Below are 16217 nucleotides of genomic sequence, written 5' to 3' on the forward strand. Positions count from 1 at the left end.
CTATCAGTTTTATGACGCTTTGCCTGTCGATGCGATGATGCTGGTGCTCCATGGAAAGAAAGGGATAGGCAGATGGCATCACAATGTCATAATGGAATTTTGATAATTTGCTTCTAAAAATGTCTAGCTAAGCAGAGCATTTGCGGATGACAAAGTCAGTCAAGTCAAGAGAGTTGAATCTTAATATCCAAGGGTAAGACCGAAAGATTTATTGTAAATAAAAGTTTTGCTAAATAAGTTGTAAATAGACCTCGTAAGAATTGTGAATAAAACCTATTTGACCATAAAAAGCATAAAGCCGGTGATACGAACTTAACTTAACAAAAGGAGTTGGATAGGAACGTAAACTCATGACAGGATACCTTAAGTTACAATATTATGTGAAGAGAAAACGAAACAATTAAAGTTATATTCGTCTTGTGGTCTATTTTGGATTCCTATCGCAAGGTCGGATTGTATGAAAGTTTTAGTGGATAAATTTGTGACAATGTTCCTATCATTCTATTATCAGCTTTTGCAAGTTCAGTTCTCTAAAGGTGTTGTGGATTTTTTAAACTCGACTGGCTTGACAAAGCCGATTTCAAATATCCTGCTGATCAAGGAAAAGTTCATCTCTTGATTTCCATGATATTCTAATGTTTACGTCTAACCTGCATATTAGAAGGGCAACGAAAAATAATGAAATCAAGTGTCGTTGGCCTAAAGCATTTATTTTAATATCTATTAGTTGTATTTATTGTCTTTGAAGAAATATTTGATTTAATGCAAAGAAAAACAACAACTATTCTTCACTTCAAATGAAAGGTGAAATATAACTTTTCATCTTCTAATAATTTTCGATGAGATTCATATTACTGGATTGTAATAACGTAGAAATTGTTTATAGTTACAGAAAAACGATTTAAGCTTTAATCTATTTCGATATTCAGCCACAACTTGATTTACATTTATGTAATTATAGCAATAGATATTAATTAATATTACTTGCTAGTTGAACATTTTATGCAATATGAAACTACAAGTACTATGAGCATGTAGTTCGATAAACTTAAGATTACCTTCCGATGATGAAAATAAAGAAATAAATGAAAGGGAGATTTAAAAACTAAAGTTACGAAACTTGAAATAATGTGCAATAATTAAATAAATAAAGAATATATTCATGAAAAAGTATTGATATAAACATTACTTAGGGATGCATTAATTCGGTTTATACACTACGGCTTGAATTTTAGATAATGATTCGTGTAAGGAGAATAAGTGATGTGTATCGCGCAAATCTCTATTGATGATAATCATGGGCCTGTAGCAAGATCGTAGCTATATCTATATAAATGAACTTTAACCAGAGGACAAATCCTGTGAACTCTACAAGGAGAATTTAAGTTAATTTCATTTAAAAGTGTTAGCGAATCAATTCCGCCAATCAGTAACTTGATTGAAAAGGTTATGGCCAAAATGCACTACCGGTTCACAAGGCTAGGCAATTCGATAAGCCATAGCCCATGCTCATACGATCGTAAATTGTGACTTGAATGCCATCGAAGAGGTCGCTGGGCGAATTGTAAAGACTGTTCTTGGACGAATTCGATAGAGTCATTATAACACTGCTGGGACGGCCATTACATTACTCAAATATATGCTAGAATTAGCCTGTTAGGTTTAGTGAAGAGTGTCCTGGTACGTTTGCCATGGTTTCACAATCCTAAGAAGACTCTTCGACTACGTGGTCAATATGTCGCTTAAAACACAATTGGCAAGAGCATACATTGCTCAAGCGGATCTGGTAAATGCAATAGAATGTGTGTAGGAAGTGTACTTCAGCCGAATGTTATTTTTTTTGCATTTAGTCCGATTAAGCAACCTGCAATTAAAGACAAACCATTCACTAAGTAAATTTAAGTTAGAGTGTAGGACGCGGATATTTTCAGACACTTTAAATGATCGAAACAATTTGACATCGTTCGGACACGTAAGAACATTTGAATTCATCATCATTAAAATATAAAGCAAAAAGGAAAGAATCCCGGTGGCTGCCTTGAGGAACTTCCGAGCAGACAACAATATCTTTCGATGTGACGGCTGAAAATTAAATATTATGAAGTCTATGCGTTAAAGACGAAGCAATCCATTCCAGGAAAATAAGGAAAAAAATTCCATTAAATCAAGTTTCAAAATTAACAAACTGTGACGAATCGTATCGAACGTTTTATTACGATCGATATAGATCACATCGGCTTGACGATGATCAGTAAATGTTTTGTAAGAAAAGAAGGATTTCTCAGATTCTCAGATTCTCAACTTGGATGAAGGAATACTCGCCAAACTTGCTGTATATGAGGACTTCATTCCTACGAAGCGAAAATTGCTTTATAGGAACAGTAATAGCCGTAGACCTATGTAAAATGTTATAAAATCTGTTAAGGAACGGTTTTAATTTCTCTTCAACATTTACATGGTTGACTAAGCATCTCTTCAGAAGAGAAATATTAGTTTTCTGAAAGTTTAACACAGAGTGCATTTGATTTTGACAGAGAATTCAAGGAGATTTATATAGATTTACTAGATAGGGATAGGAACCTGGATAATTACCTTATCGCAGTCAGGAAACACTACATTTCCAATTCCAAGTCCCTCGAAGACACTGTCAAAGTATACGTCACGTCTACCGTGTTATTCGAATGATACAGAACCAGACTTCTAACCTTTTTCTTTTTTGTTTGCTAAGACGCCAGTGATAGATTAAAGTCGAAGGAGACGCAACAAGATTTTTGCATTGATTTCTGAGACAAACCGCTACAAATTCCACATCCGCTGGTATGCAAGGCATCAACTTTGAGTGGTTTGAATTGATGAGAACTGCGTCGCGTAGTCATTCCGAAAGAACTTGGTATTCATTACAAGAAGTTGTAAAAACGTATTTGCAGAGAGTAGAGTTTGAACTTTTTCACAACATTTCGCTCTATCGAGATCGTCTGCATTCGATCGACTTTTTTCATCGATCACTTCAACCCTTCTTGCTTCAACCAAACAAACAAGTCACGGATGTCACATTTCATTCTGCACTTCTGTCAATCCTTTAACCCGTAGGATTTTCTCTATTTAAGGCGTTTCCAAATTGACGGCAGCGACAGACAAAACGTCGTTTTTTTTACTTTCTAAATATTTTACGGAATTTCATTTTCTACAGTATTGCAGCCATATATTAATGCAATGTGGAAGACAGTCCGTTACGTAAGTCTAACTATGCTATCGCATGACTGCAGCCCTACGTGCATGTAAGCGATAATAGCGCATTATCATGATTACACATAAACTAACAAAGCATAATAAAGAAGCGCAAGCTTAATACTATATAGCCAAAGAGTTATATTAACAAATGCATTTGGAGAGATATAAACGTGATCGCGGCGAAATTTCGTGCGGAAAGAGGGGGGGTCGGGTACAATTATTTTGGTTACCGGTTGCCGGCAATGCAAATTCAAGTCTATCGTGCTGGCCGCATCTTTATTTAACGTTTCATTACACTGAACCGATTGTGTGTCATAGTTCGCTTGCATTTGTCCAACATGTCCAGCGTTACTTTGAAATAATTTGTAAAAAAAAAAAAATTCATTTCATTTTCACAACGCAAGGATTTTCCCATTCGTGAAAATAATGACTCTTCGAAATCTAAGAGAGCCTGTCTCTCTTTTAAAACTACGGTCATTCTTCTTCTTAATTATTTTTAATATTTGTCATTTGTTAATTTCATTCACAGCGCGTTAATTGATTTTCTTAGAAATTAAAAAATTAGAAAATTTAGTTTATTTGCAAAGTAATTACTCGCAATTATCATCTCAACTTGACTGTAAACATTGTTATAATCATTACTGAAAAAATAAAAGTATATTTACTTTATCATTGCATTTGCGCACATTCGAAAAATTAAAAGTCGATATGTCGCGTTCGAGTGTGTCTGTCCGTCCATTCATATATTTTTAAAAGGTCATATATGCACGATCCATAATTCTTAATAGGTTAACTGGACACGACGTCTACACACATCAATCCAAATCGTTATTTCGATGCGTTCGACGAGTACCTTTCTATGTTGGGTGAAATCAGTAAAAAAAAAAAAAATTATTACATAAAAACTTCAAAGATGAGATACAAGTATCATTTAGTGGGACGTTCGGTACGATACATCGCTAAAAGCAAATGTATTGCAAAATACATTTCGACTGCTTAAAAAAAAAAAAAAAAGAAGAAATCTTTAAGAAATGACATGACTAAGGCTCCATGTTTGAAGGGTAGTCAGTCTATTTTGGGTGATCAACTAGTTTTACATTAATTTTTTTCTTTTTATGGAATTTTTATTTAATTCTTAGAAGAATATCAAGATTTTCAAGAACAATGCGTGTTCAAATAATGTAATAATTTTTTCTTCCTTCTGCCTTCGATTATCGCTTGATTTTGATTACGCATCGCGCGTATGTGTGAAAGATTTTTTTATTTATTTTTTTTTTTTGAAAACTAAACTCGTCAGTTAACCGATTCAGAAGACGCAAATGTATGGGCTTTGTTGTTCCATCAATACCTTTAAATTGTCTTTTATTTAATTATAAGATTAATAGTTGTTTTTATTTGCACTTTGTATTTTTTATTAATTGTCGAATCTTTTTCTTTACAATCAATCACATGTCTTTATATACTATATATAAAAGAATTAGTCAAAGTGCAATTGGTTGAGAATATAACAAAAGACATAAATGAAATATCGAAAAGCTTTGTTATAATGCCTTCTAATAAATTAGTTAAAAAAAGTATTAAGCCTTTACAAGGTCACGATACAAATGCATGTATAAGCCATGCATCGCGACAACCTTTTTTTTTAGGAGAACCGTAATGTTATACGTCTAATATTTTTTGAATTACTTAATATGTTTTATGTTAAATGCATTGATAAAGTGACGTGACAATAACAATAATATGTAACAATTGTATGTAACTAAATACATACAAACGAGAGTAAGGAAACAAGAAAAAAAAAGAAAAAAACCTCTGTATGTCAGAGGTTTGCTCATAACTACAGGAGGTGGATTTTAAGTGTGGCGTTAAGTGTTGTTGTTTTTTTTTTTTGTTTCGTTTTTTTTCCTTGTGTAGAAAAAGCAAACCGGCTTCGGTGCGCTAATAAATAGTCAGCAGCTGTAAGCTTAAAAAGCTTTATGCTTATACGTTTTTTTCTTTTTCTTTTTTTTGTTTTTTTTTTTTTTTTTTACTGGTTGGAAAAGTACTTTCGATTATTCGGAAAATTTACTTAACTATCAATTTTTTAAAGTAGGAACTGGTTTGTCTGTTTGCAAGCCTTCATTGCGCTCATACAAAAAAAAAAAAAAAAAAAAACAAGAAAAAAGTATGTCTATGAGTGTTTGCGCAGAGACACGCAAATCCAAAGACCTACATTTTTTGTTATTAGATACTTAAAAGGAAGTATTTATTTTTCAATTTAACGATGACTCAAATTAATATAAAATTAGGAATTGTATTAAGCGCGAGTTCAATGCTAAAATGTTGAAAAACCTAAAATGTATGCATGTATGTCTGCCTTTTGAACATTAAATATGCATACAAAAATGTATATATATGTAAATATATAGATAAAGACAGATATTATTTTCAATTTATGTTTACATAATAATTTAGTCATTTATTTGTTAGTGATTAGTTTGTTAGCTTATTCGCATGGTATATGGTTGATTTGCTTACCTTGCCATTTGGAAGCGGAATCTGCAACATATCCAATTCCTGATTATTTTCTGCTGTGGGTAAGGGTATCGCCCTAACAAACGTAAGGACACTACACACCCAAGCAATAACTAAGATAAAAGGCCTCATTGCGGCTGCTGCTTTATAGTTATATATATATATATAAATATTATATAAATATATATATATATATATATATATATATGTGTGTATATAAATATATATATATGTATATATATGTATATTGACGGGTGTGCGTGTGTATCTAAGTTTGCCTTGACTCTACGTCTATATATTGTAATAAGCAGCAGCAATTATTTGGTTAGCAAGTGATTAGCTCTATTGCATCTATAGGGAAGGGGATCCACGTGCGATAAGGAAAAAAAAAAAAAAAAAAAAAAATGAAAATATAAAAAAAAATAAATTTGGTTTAAATATTTTTTTTTTTTTTGTTTTCTTTTATAAAAAAAAAAAAAAAAAAAAAAAAAGAAAAGAAAAACAAACAAATTTATTGCAAGTTTTCATCAAATAATTTAAAGCAAAAATTATATTTCATAAAACACGAAAAATATCACATAAGGGCTACACGATTCACTGCATATTTTATCTTTAAACTTATTAGATAAATTAGCAAATTCTTCTTCTTACGACTATCATCGGATAAAAAAAATTTTAAATCAAGACTCATACGAGTTTATGAAAATGAAAAGATTGTAACTCTTCGAAGTAAAATTTCGAATACTTTCTAGTAATTGTAATAAAAGCAAAATTATAATACAAATGAAGATATATATCAGAAATCGATTGCAAATTATAAAAATATATCGAAAGTGCTTGCGCGAGCAGTCTACACCCTAATACGCCTGCGGTAGAACATCAAATGATAACAGCTCATCTATTTTGATCACTGCTCTTAACTCACGATAAGTGTAAGAATAAAAATTTCCATGTGTATGCTATGGGTAATACTAGGCCCGCATAAAAACGAAAAAAATCGATCGAGTTGAGGTGGATCCAATGCTTATTATACCGATCGATTCACAATCATTTTTTGCATTTATTTAAACTTCTCTTTTCGAAATTTGATACAACGACATATGTTGGCCTGAGGAGAAACCCTACTCGAACTGGTTCAATGGTGAAACGGAGCATAGTTTCCGCCGCTTTTCATATAATGCCCTGTTTTCAAAAGTCGTTATAAAAATAACTGTATTAAGCGTAGCGGTGTAGGGTACTTAATGTTGGCTCGTGGCTTACTAGAGTCTTTTTACTTGTTTCCTTAAAATACGGATACAGTTTTGTTTAGATTTCTGCAACATGTCAACATACGTTTCGTAAATATTATAATACTCTTGTTCGCTTATCTATCGCTCCATCATCGCGTCCGTCCCACAGCCAATAATTCGCTCTTCAGTCCGTATGTCCTTTAACTGGCCGGTAAATAGGCTCATTCTTTCATTTTCCCGTCAGTCCTTTCTTCTATTCGCCTCTTCATCAGCCATTCCGCTTTCCTATCCGTTTGCTCAAAGCTCAAGTTGTTCGTTGTCCTCCTACTCGTCCGTTCAATCATCCATTCGCATGTTTCCGAACATTCAACTGGTCTTCTTCTTGCACTCCGTTTACCCTCTTTGCTCTTATTCCCTGATTTGCCCATTCGTTCTTTCCTATGTATGTGCGCTGATATATCTATCTGTCTTTCTTCATTAATCTCAACCATACGGTGTGATACTGACAAGTGAAACTGGAAGCGGTTTTGATATGCAAGAAAGGCTCGGATACGCTTCTAAATACTTTGAAGCTAATTACGAACTTGATAGTCTTAATAAATATTGTTTAGTGAATAAATTCTTACTTATAATATATTTGCTATGATTATGAAATTTGGGTCAAATATTTATTACGATCATTAAAAGTAATCGTCCTTCCTGTTAAACAGAAATTCATGATGTAGCGTAACTTCAAGATTCGATCCGAAGGTAATGGATTTATAACATTTTTTTTTTTTTTTTTTTTTTTTTTTTAACAATTAGGACAAGTCAAAGTTGTATACGGATTTTCTTCTTGATATCGAAAATTTTCGCTCGTTTTTCTATTAATGGTTCAGTTTGTTAAGGTCAAGTATATCATTAGCTTTTATAAAGTATACCAGTTTGCCAGCGAAAAATCGCATATGATCATGTCAAATATGAGTTGAGTAAGTCTTAAGTATCTATGGTGATTATGCTAAAGTAAACCAGCTATGTACTCGTTCGGAGAGATGTAGAAAAGGATTTTCTTGCGTATCATTTATAAAAATTGTTTTTTTTTTTTTTTTTATTGTAAATATATATTGTGCATATGTTTATTTTATGATATCACATATTTTTATATATCTTTTATCAAGGCTACATGTTTATGCAATCGCTATGAGAAGACATTTAGGGATCTATTATGATTCATAAGCCAACACAACAATGGAGAGAGAGAGAGAGAGAGAGAGAGAGAGAGAGAGAGAGAGAGAGAGAGAGAGAGAGAGACAGGCGACAATATCGACCGGTTTTTTTTTTTTTTTAAAGACATAATACTATTAGTTGAAATTAAATACGACAACCCAACTATAACACTAAATTGACAACAAGAAGACAACACAACTTTGAGTAATGATTGTTCATCATGACACATCCTTTAGTTTCATTGATCTTTCCAACTGTCGTCAGATAGCCACCACATATCGTCTATCTCTTCGTATCGCTGATTACGTGTAAAGCTTGAAATTGAATAGGATTTGAAATTTATTGTAATTTATTTACTGCTAGTTGAGCGTACTAGCAAATAAATGGAACAACGTAATTCAGAGAAACAATAAACGTAAATTCTTTAAGAAACTAGCACGGAAGGCCGTCTTACAAGGGCCGCAATCGTTCGCTTTATTCTCTATCCAAGCTGATGTATATACATATACATATACAGCGTATAAAAATGCAGGGATGCACGGAAAAGCATAGCTAAAACAGTACAGAATTCCACGTTGATCATGAATATATATATATATATATATATATATATGAAACTTTGCGAAGTTTTGGTTTCGCATGGCTGAGAGCGAGAAGAGATTATGACAGCATGCGGTAATCTTTGGTATAAAGATCTTTCAATTCCACAAAACTTGGAATTTATTGTTCCTTTTAGACTTGAGTTAACTTTTGCGTTACTTTATAAATACAATCAATATTTAATTGTGAACGGTTTACTAACTCAAGGTTTATTTATTATTGATTAGCAGCAATATTTTGCTTTCAGCTTATGTCGGGTACAAAGGACTCTACCTACTTGTTTCATGATGAAGAGTAGTTTTACAAAATCAAATAGAACGACGAGCGCAATAACAACGTGTGACTTGTGAAATCTTTTTTTGGTTCACACATGTCTCACTTATACAAATCGATAACGTTACCACGTTAATGTATGATTGTAATTAAGACCGGCTTTAAGATGAAGATAGTTGTTGAGCGATTTTTAAATTAATCTAGCATGACTTCTAGACATGTTTTTTTTTTTTATTTTTGCCTGAGCAGTTTTGTCATCTACGTTTTATTATCAGGTCAGAGAATTTTAATATTTAATAGAAAAATAAAACAATTACTGTTGCCTGTTTGTTTGTTAACTTGTTTGCCGGCTTAACGTAATGCCACACGCCAAACCGATTAATTTGTGATTCTTAATCATCCGAAATGTGATGGTATGCTAATTTTATCATTACGTTTGCCGCACACCATATCCGACAATTCGATTATGGTTTGATTTAATTTTCAATTCATTTTCTCATCTAGAACTTCCCAGGATCGTAGAAATTGAGATAATTAAAACTAGTTCGCCCATAAAGACAATAAGTGTAAACAAATTTCACATTGACAGTTTCAATAGCTATTGAATTGAATTATTTAACTGTTCGAGACGAAGGTTAACTTAATCGATCAATTTATGAAACGTTTACATCCAAGCCAAGCATGCAGACTTTAAGATGTTTTTCATCGTGTTTGTAGCGAACGAGTATCGAAGATTCGATCCAAGGCAATCAATTTTTTTTATAAGACCGCAATTGTTTATATTTTCTTGATTTTTTTTTTTTTTTTTTTTTTTTTTTTTTTGTCAATGTTGTTATGTCAGTTGTAAATGGTAAAGTCTGGTGGCAAGATTGTGGTATTGAAGTATTGCGTATTCGGTTGCGTTTTTGTGCAATTTTTCCAAATTCCTATTTACCAAACATTTATGCATTTATTTGAGACAGATCGTTAAGTAGATAACACTTAAGAAGTCATTGCTGTTAAGAGTACATAAAACAAAAAAAAAAAAAAACAGAAGCAAATGAAGTAAAGAAGTAAGTTAATGATGTTTTGTCAAGAAGCGGATCACCAAGCTTGTCGTTGTTTGCCGCATTCTAAGCCGACTGATCGCCATTTACACTGTATTGAAATTTATTAATAAAATTTTGTTTGTAATACGTGTGTATTTGAAGACGGATCAAAGCCTTTTTGCAAATTTGGTTTACGGAAAGGAGGTAAGAAAATATGTTAAAATTCTCAATATTTTCTCTCTCCTTATCTCTCTCTCTCTCTCTGTCTCTCTCCCTCTCTGTCTCTCTCTCTCTCTCTCGCTCTACACGTTAAGGACTTGAAGAGAAACTATTGGACTAATAGTTGATAGTTAAACGTTATGTCGATATGTATATAACGTTTTGTGGTTATGTTATCTTATTCGGCTTAGCTATGCATATAACACATATTTAGTAAGTTATGTGATATGTTCCTTTGCTTGTTACAATCGGAAGGAATAGTATTAGTGTCGTGAAAGAAAGACTTTAAGACAACTTTTGATTTCTAAATTCCTCTTAAAAATTGTCTTCTTCTTGTTTTAGCTAACATACTATTATTATTATTATTATTATTAATTTAGAGAAATAAATTCTAAGACTAAAGTTGTAAAGCACCAGCATCTAAGACTATCGCTATACTAATATACTTTATCGCTTCACAATGAAAAATTGTTATAAAGAAATTGTATTAAGCAAAGTGGTTTAGGGTGTTTAATAGAAAGGATGCAACGTTTGCCACGTGTCGAACGGAAGGCTTAGAAACCTCACAAAGTATATATATTCTCCGTCAGTATAAAATTCTGAAACGATTTAAGCATGTCCGGCCGTCCGGTTGTTCGTCTGTCTAATATCTGTTGTAAACATTCTCCTGACCGCGAAAATCAAGTTATTGATTTCAAATTTGGCGGAAACATTGGAAGTTCGTGAATGAAGATTGATAGTGGCAATGGACACAATCGGTCGAAGGATACGTGTACAGTACTACGTAAAGTGGGGATACCTGTGCTTTTCAAAAGGAATAAAAAAATTAACTTTACGGTCATTACTCGTAAACTGCAGAAAAATCTAGAAAAATTTGGGTATATATTTTATGGAGCAATGCTGTAGTACGTCTGCGAAAATGGAAAATGGAATCATGGCCATGGCTACTCAACATTATAATGAGTCGAAATATTAGTTTTTTCCCCCAAAACCTATATAACTTACAAACGCAAATAACTTTGAATTGATTGGCATAGTAAAAGGCGGATCTATCTTAAGTCCTTTTAGACTTAAGCTTAAGTCCGTTTAAGCTTAATATTCCCTTATGCTACAAATTGTGAGGAATATAAACAGGGTAAAGAAGATTTACGAAGGTTTGAATATTTTATTCTATAATTTTGGGATTTCCAATTTAAAACGATTGGCGGATGTGTTGGTAGATATGGCTGAAGTGTATTAAGAAAAAGAAGTCCTTATATTATAGGCTACGGAGAGGAAACGCTAAAGCTACAAATATAACTTGTATGAGACTCTCTATTTAGAAAAGCACTTTAGTATGACTAATGTGATTTCAAGTTCTTTCATTTTACTGTGGGTAGAAGAACTAATCACCTCCAAGGACTTCCCTTCGATTAAAAAATTTTCGAAAACTTTTCTCTTTTTTACTATGATTTTGTTAAACAAAATTTCTTCCTATTAAAATACTCAGGTTAACTTTGAAAACCAACCGGCGCAAAAGCCAACATTTGCTAATCAGAAACCCATCTATAAAAATGGCGGGCCAGATGACGTACTCACTTGATTAGTGTGACGTAATAAATTAATAATAATAATAATAACTTAAGTAATACGCGATTTTTTACTTCTTAATTAATGTTGTGCCTAAATAAGTATTAATGTATTATGTTATGTATGTGTAGAGGATTATGTTAGTCGATCCTTTTTTCCTTTCAAAATAATCTAGAAGGGATTTGAAAAGATTTCGCTCTAAGCTGAATATAATTTATTTATTTACAAGTTGAAGGGAATCCGCGTTATTAATAATCTTATTTGATCGGCCGGCATAGGGTATTTTGTTCCTCTTTTCGTTTTTGTGATGACATATATATTAATCTGTCTTGATCTTTCGACTTTTTATAGTCTAGCAATTAATCAAGGAACGATATGGGCTGTAACAACTCTGATGGGAATTTTTTGAACATTAAAGTTAATGTCTGGTGAACGTAAATTCTTTGTAAAGCTCCCAAGGATCCACGAATTAATTGTTTCATCGAACAACTTGAACGGGTATATACGTTGATGAATGTCCGTCAAACGGATGATTGCTATTATTGGCGGTGACTTTATGTTATCCATTAAGTGTGGTTCTAAAAAACCCATTACACAAATTCAAGGCGTAAGTCGACTATCGCAGTTCTTGCCATTGCCCATGGGATGTTGGATATTAAGCGTATGCTACAATTTTTGCTACCCTTATGAGCAAGTAATGATTATGTTAAACGAGTAAGAGCATCAATTAGGAACCCACTTCTTTAGGTATTACATTTCGAATACGAAAGGAAACGTTGCGTTTCATTCAGCCAAAAATGCTTTGCGCTTTCACAAAAAGTTGTACACTGTCTACGATGGAAGTGAGGTAAAGATTGTTGTCTGCAATCTTCATTTGGCCAGTCGCTGGTGATGTGGCCTAAATGGAAGGTTTGACGACCACAGACAATGGACTAAAATCAATAAATTTTGATGGATTTTAGGAAACGATACGAAGCTTTTACGGTATAGTATATCACAAAACTGTTGAATGTAAACATTTAAAGACTCTAAGTACTTCTGTAATAGAAAACCAATTAATTTCTTTTACACGGTTCTTTAAATTTTCTTTGATTGGGTTTTTCACAGAACTAAAGATGCTGATCAGTTTTAGCAAATGATTGGTGGCAGGTGAAATTTTCTTCCAAACAAGTTCCACTTCGTAGTGCTTTCAAGTCCTAGAACGTCTCAGAGAGAGTTAAATTTAGCCGTGAAACTTTTCACGTATATTAAGATCATGCATCTACTATAAGACCGATGACCTAAAACTATAGAAAGGCGGCATTTGATGTGACATAAATATTGAGAGTTGTCGCTTGGCAGCCGCAAAGAGTATGGTTATGGAAAATTTGCTATTGAAAGAGATCTTCCTAATGAGACTGTTTTTCATTGTAAATTTACTTGTCGAGCACTTTTAAATTTTTTAAAGTGGTAATAAAAAGGTGTCGTTAAAGTTCGTGGTTTAACATTTTGAGATTTGAAGGCGAAAAAACCTGCTACCAGAGACATATCGAAGATTAAATGACAATATTACCGCTGCTATCTTCCAACCTTAAATTATATATGTCATGAAAATTTGCTTATGCCTGATTTTATGAAAAATTGAGCCGACACCGAAGGCTCTTTCGTCACATGTTTTCTGACCCCACATTTGATGGACATACGAATTTGCCTATTATTAATATGAACAATAATTGCATTCCCGCCAAGCTCCCTGCATCTCAGAAACTATTTATTTACGTTAATAATTTGTTTTCTAACTTATAAATAAACTCCCCTCTCCTTTGCTAAACGTTCGTAAACTGCTAATTTTCTCTCTTACCCACCCTATCTTTCTTTCCCATTCTTCCGATTTATTTGAAATTTTAAAACAAAACTTATATTTACTTGATCATTAAAAGCGTACATAGAAAAGTAATTAAGGAAAATTAACAAAAAAAAAAAAAAAACACTTCTTCCGAAAACGTTTAAAAAACAATGCATTGCGTAAATATGGTTTTATCCAAATACATATGTATATATATATATATATATATATATATGCATGTATATGTAAATATATAAGTTATATTAGGTAGTATGGAAATTTTGAGCTTTACGCCAGGCATAGAATATCATTCAATAAGTTCATAGGATTTTTTGTAATTTTATCATTTAAATGAGCTAACAATGTCATCTAATGTTTATTGTCGATCCTTTGCTCATTTTCAAGTTAGTCTATGGTTATTATACCACCTGCATCCTAACCTGCCTACACTATCATCGTCTCAGTCGATTTTTGCGCTTTTAGTCGCTTTCGACAGGGTTGCTGTCCAGGTGTCTGACCGCCCGATGTAACTCTGAAATCTAGCTATGGGATCCATATTTCATCCATTGCCATATATCGCATGAAGAAATTCTTTTGATTTCTCTCATGTTGTTGTTTTTCATCAAGAGTGAGCCAACACGGTATCGACTTCGAGCAGAGTTTTCTCATGTCATGAAAGCTATCTCAAGAAACTTTGGGTTTCGATTTTCCAAAACGATTTTGTGTGTATTTTATTTTTTTATTTTTCTGAAACATATGACGCACCCGGGCGATCAGAGCGTGCGGCATCATTGATCTTTGTACGGCTGCGTTTAAAATTAATAAATCACTTCTCTGCCTTTTGTCTTGATGGAATCGAGTCCAAACAACACTTGCCAAGCCATTGCCAACACTGCTCTCTTTATCAACTCACGCAATTCAAATTTTTCCATTGCGCTACAAAAACAAAAGCAGCGCCACTTAGATGCCTGTAAAATTGGGAGCGAATAGTCAAAGTGCCATGAAATTTTGTCATATTTTTTTTTTTTGCTACGGATTCGACAATAGTGGCGACAAGTATAGGTCATCCTACGATTTTTATTGACTGATATATGAGTGAAGCGAACAAATGATGTTATGTGGCGGCTCACTGTTTCTTATACTACCTTACGTATATATGGATATATATATATATATACATATAAGTATATATTTATATATATTATATGCAGGTGTAAAGTTCAATGTACGTCCTTCTTGAATATTGAATATGGAAAAAAAGTTCAGAAAATAGTGCTTTTTTTTTTTATTTTTTAATTCGTTGTTGCGTTCATTTTATTGAAACAATTATTACACAACAACATTTTAGGTAAATCAATCTACAATGACACACACATAACAAAAAAGCATATTCATTGATTTAATATTATTGCAGTCAAAAAAAAAAAAAGAAAAAAAAAAACTACTTAAAGTTAATTAAAATTTAAACAATGGCGAAATACAAGAGGAAAAGAATTAATGGTACTTTCGATTTGTTTGAACGATCTTTCTTAAGGAGAAAAAAAAAGAAAACAGAAAAAGTTTTTTTTTTTTTTTTGATTTTCAATAAAATGTAAATATTTATATATCTTTTTACTGATATAGGTTTTGATATATTTTTGCAAATAGTTTTTTTTTTTTTTTTTTTTTGTTTTTTTTTTGAGGAAATTTTAGATAAAGATAGCGCAGGGACGCTTTAACATGAATTTAGTTTTTCGTATTTGAATGAATTCATTTAAAAAGTTTGGTTTAAAGCCCACAAGGAAATTTTGACACGTACGATTTTTTAACAGCACTATAAAAAATTGTGTGTTAATAATAAATTTTGTTGCTGTTTGTTGTTGCTGTTACTGTTGCTGTTATTATTATTGTTGTTGTTGTTCTTTTTGTTGTTATTATTGTTATGGAATATATTAAATTTATCCTCTGTATATATAAATAACTCTCAGTTACAATGGGGAGCGCAATTATATATAAATATAATTTTGAAAATAAAACAAAACCATAGATCACGTATTATATAATGAAAGACTAGACGCGTTTTCAGACGACGAGTGTCTAAGCTGTTGGAGTTGCAATTGATTACTAACGTATTTTTATCGCACCTCAACTGTCTAAAGCTTTATCATTTCATTTTGCTAAGCCGATGATAAACAACAAAAAGAAAAAAACAACGGTAGCAATAACAACAACAAAAAAAAAACATCAGTAGCAATAATAATAATAAACTATGTTTTAGTTAAGTTATAAGTTAATAGCATACAAGATTCAAAATTTTGCTTAGTTAAACATAAACAATTGCTATGCTGGGCAACGACGTACTATTATTGGCTTTTTTTTTTTTTTATCTAGTGCCGTTCGTGGCGCCTTCTTCTGAATGCGCCTCTTGTGCGCAGCAGTAACTGAGAATCTCTTAACACCTCAAGAGCGTATTGGCTTAAAATAAAAGCCATGCGCCTGGCTATTAAGTTTTGGTTTTTTTTTTTTTTTTTTCTTATCGGCTTT

At 32.4% G+C, this 16217-nt stretch overlaps 1 protein-coding gene across 2 annotated transcripts in view; it reads right to left on the reverse strand.

Moving 5' to 3' along the window:
• The window catches only part of LOC119637221 (GATA zinc finger domain-containing protein 14), a 36036-nt gene extending 20448 nt beyond the window's left edge, over window positions 1-15588 (reverse strand). Inside the window, exons 1-2 of one of the 2 annotated variants that reach the window (XM_038033491.1) lie at window positions 15493-15588; window positions 5749-5885 (exon numbers count right to left, since the gene is read on the reverse strand). In XM_038033491.1, the coding sequence (XP_037889419.1) occupies window positions 5749-5877 (129 nt within the window). In that variant the 5' untranslated portion in view covers window positions 5878-5885; window positions 15493-15588. Of the gene's footprint in view, window positions 1-5748; window positions 6159-15492 lie in introns of those variants that run through there. The other variant, XM_038034322.1, reaches the window with a different exon arrangement.
• Between the last annotated feature and the right edge of the window lie 629 nt (window positions 15589-16217).

This window comes from Glossina fuscipes, unplaced genomic scaffold (genome assembly GCF_014805625.2).
Source record: "Glossina fuscipes isolate IAEA_lab_2018 unplaced genomic scaffold, Yale_Gfus_2 0, whole genome shotgun sequence".
NCBI classification, from domain to species: domain Eukaryota; kingdom Metazoa; phylum Arthropoda; class Insecta; order Diptera; family Glossinidae; genus Glossina; species Glossina fuscipes.